We start from the raw sequence: 3,552 nt of genomic DNA, 5'->3' as shown, positions 1-3,552 counted from the left end.
TGGTCAAAGCTACTCGCTCGAGCTAGCTTTGCTTACAACAACACCCAGCACTCTGCGATAAACAAAACCCCATTCTATGCGAACTATGGATATCACCCTCGTTGGGCTGAAGAGATAAAGGCTAGCGAGGTCGAAGTGCCCGCTGCTACGGTGGTGGTAAAAGACTTGACTGATATACACAAAGATTGTATCGAAGGAATTGAGAAAGCTAATGAGAAGTACGCCGAAGGATACAATAGGAAACACCGGACTACGCCGAACTTCGCGGAAGGAGACCTAGTGATGCTGTCGTTGGAGAATGATAAGACGAAGAGACCAATGAAGAAGTTAGATGTTAAGCAAAGTGGGCCGTACAAGGTAGTACGGCAGGTAGGTTCTCATGCTTGTAAATTGGAATTACCAGGAACGATGGCAGGTATCCATGATGTATTCCATGTCTCCTTGCTCCGTCCTTATCACCCTCCAATATTTCCTGGTCAGCAAGCTGAGCCACCTGGGCCAGTAGAAGTAGACAATGTGGGAGAGTCTTGGGAGGTAAAGGATATTGTGGACTCTAGAGTAAATAAGAGGTCAGGAAAGTTAGAGTACTTGGTGGAGTGGTTAGGTTACGAAGGAACAGACGATTCAGTATCATGGGAACCAGTGGAGAACGTCGATGGAGCTGATGACATATTGGCGAAGTTCCACGAACTTCACCCTACTAAGCCGAAGGAAGGGCGACTGCGAAGGGCTAGGAGATAGAACGTACTGCATACAACATAGGATTACAGCTACGTACCGCTCACTTGTCCTTACTCTTACCCTTACCTTTTTCTTTTCCTTTCTCCTTCGATCTACTCGGTCCCGCGGGATTGGTGTGGAGGCTACCGATGACCGAAGGTAGATCGAGAGTCTCAGACGGGAACGCAGTAGAGAGAGAAGCATTCCATGCCCGATTCATAGCCCCAAAGAAGTCACCGAAGTCCTGGACATCTCGAGCAGCTTGCATGCTCGGGGTCCTCCACAGAGAACGTATGGTCCGTAGACACTCGAAGGGAAGACTGAGGAGGTCGAGAGCAGTCTGGGCGGAAGCTGGGACACGAGAATTACTACGGCGACCTAACCAGTCAAGGGACGGTGGTGGCTCATACGCCATAGGAGTGACTAGGAAGGGGGTGTCGAACAGTCTTCGGCGAACATCGGCTATCTCAGTAAGGCTTCGGCGAGAGACGTCCGCTAACCTTGTCCTTGCTTCGTCGTCCAGAGCCCCAGTGTTGACTACATCTACTAACGCCGCAGTAAGATTGTTTAAAGCGTTAGCTTGACGAGAAGAGAAGTCAAGCAGGAGAGATGTATCATTTCGGGCGGCCTCAAGCTGAGTAGTGAGACCGAGGACGAGAGAACGATAAGTGGCGAATTCCTTTTCGTCCTCAGGAATACGGACGTCCAGGGAGATACGAGGGTGGACGAGGGACAACCGGGGAGCAGAGGGACCAGCACGCTGAGTATCTTCATTTTCCACATCACCATCATTGAAGGCAACCTCCTTCTCTTTAGATTTCCCTTTTGATTTCTTTAAAGAAGACTTCGGTGTCTTCTGGGAAGCAGAGGGAGGGGTGACGGGAGGGGCCGCCGAAGTGGCCGGAGGAACAGAAGGACGCCGACTTCGGGTGCTGTGAGCCGGAGGAGAAGCTACCACTGGAGAGGACGGACGTGGTGCCGAAGGACGAGAGGCCGAAGGAGCAGAGGCCGAAGGACGGCGAGAAGACGAAGGAGGAACAGCCGGGAGACGTGATGGGCCGGCCACAGGAGCGAAGGGCGACGGCGACGGAGGCGACGGGCGGAGGTCCGGCGAAGTACGGCGAACCGACCGGAGAGACGAAGGAGGTACCCGCGAACGGGGGACAGACGCTGGAGTCTGAGGAGGGGGGAAGGGCGAAGAGTGGGAGGGACGGGGCGGGATGTCCCGGGCAGAGGAAACGGGACAGAAGGAGCAGGGGCCAGACGTGCATGAAGCACAACGGAGGGCCTTGTTGTGTGGCCTGACTGCCTTGAGGCAGGGCCAGTTTGGACGATTATACGTGATAATCTCACGTCTACTAATTAGCAGGAGTAACTTCGGCGTAGAACGAATAGGTGGACTCACCGGCAACGATCACACGCTTCGTCAACACCAACCGCGATCCAACGACCAGGCTCGGACTTCATCTTCTCCCACAAGTACTCTTCTTCCCGCAGTGATCTCTTCACCCGTTTGGGCGAAGGCTCCCCTCTGGGAGAAGGGGGGGGAGCAGCGACGGGGACGGCGGCGGCAGCGGCGATGGCGTTGGGGGGGGGGAGAACCCCGGAAGAGGAAGAAGAAGAGGAAGAAGAAGAAGAGGAAGAAGAAGAAGAGGAAGAAGAAGAAGAAGAGAGGGAACGGCGTCGTTTCTGGCCCACAATTTGAGCAGGGGGAGGGGCAGGACCGGCTGCGAGTTAGCAATGTCTTGGAGAGCTAAAGAACAGATAAACAAGGCCAAGTTCGGCGAAGGTGTGAGGGGTTGGACGAAGAACTCACGCTCAGGACTATCTACGTTGTTGTCCTCTACACTAATCACCTCCACGTCATCATCCGGGTATTCTTCTAACTCGCTTTCACCCTCACTATCGATCCTACCCTCCCCATCATCATCATCCTCACTTTCTTCGGTGTCGGGTCGATCACCCGACTCCGAGCCCCCACTGAGCGAGTCCTGGTCGGAGGAGGACGGAGACTCACCAGGACGAAAGGCGGGCGTCCTACGGCGAGGAGTGGGGGCAGGAGGAGGCCCTCCAGGAGAACCCGTTACGGGGACGGGAGAACCAGCGGAGGGAGAGGCGGAGCGAGGGGGCGGGGCAGCGCCAGACGGCTCCCCCAGAGAGAGAGTGCCGAGGCCGAGGGAGGAGACTTGGCGAGATCTGTCGCCGAAAGAAACTGAACATCAGCCAAGTTCGGCGAGGTAGGGTGAGTATCGATGAAAACTCACGAGCAGATGACACCATACCACCAAAGTTCCTCATGGCGGCGAAAGGGCTGGGTGTAGGAGTAGAAGGGGCCATGACGTTAAGATATTTAAATGAGAATAAAACTCGAGGCGATGATTCAAGGTAACAAATCTGTTTTCTAGGTAAGAGAGATAGAAAGTTTTGAAAGCAGATGGGAAAAAGAGAGAAGCTCGACGAACTGCTCAGTATTTAGTATAATCAAACCTAACCCCTCGTCGTCAACATGCAGCAAACTTCGCGTTTCATCAACAAAAGGCATCGCAGGGACGATCAAAATTCCCACGCTATAGTGTCTCATCTCAATATAAGCGAGGGTTACTTCGACAAACAACGGTGTTGTTCGGCTGCCATTCAGGAAGCGTGTCTCACCTACAAAAGACACAGGGCTTCTTACGGCAAACCTCGACGAAGTTAGGGGAGTCTCATTGTCGGGTTCTGGAGTGAAAGGAGGCCCAACTACGAAGTGCGGCGCAAAGAGCAGAAGAGTGGAGGATGGTCATGGGGAGGGAGAGAATGGGGTACTACGCTGCTAAGTTCTCTTGCCACGAC

At 53.9% G+C, this 3,552-nt stretch overlaps 1 protein-coding gene across 1 annotated transcript; it reads right to left on the bottom strand.

The window, feature by feature from the left end:
* Window positions 1-936: 936 nt before the first annotated feature.
* On the bottom strand, window positions 937-3,057 carry TREMEDRAFT_63682 (uncharacterized protein; the record flags this gene model as incomplete). The annotated part of the gene is made up of 5 exons (XM_007006054.1): window positions 937-1,060; window positions 1,221-2,075; window positions 2,126-2,447; window positions 2,537-2,932; window positions 2,985-3,057. 5 exons carry the CDS (start codon window positions 3,055-3,057, stop codon window positions 937-939), a joined length of 1,770 nt encoding a protein of 589 aa, XP_007006116.1.
* Window positions 3,058-3,552: the final 495 nt, after the last annotated feature.

The sequence above is a fragment of the Tremella mesenterica genome (genome assembly GCF_000271645.1).
Source record: "Tremella mesenterica DSM 1558 unplaced genomic scaffold TREMEscaffold_9, whole genome shotgun sequence".
Taxonomy (NCBI): domain Eukaryota; kingdom Fungi; phylum Basidiomycota; class Tremellomycetes; order Tremellales; family Tremellaceae; genus Tremella; species Tremella mesenterica.
The sequence above is the reverse complement of the archived record's forward strand: the minus strand, read 5'-3'. Positions and strand labels throughout refer to the sequence as shown.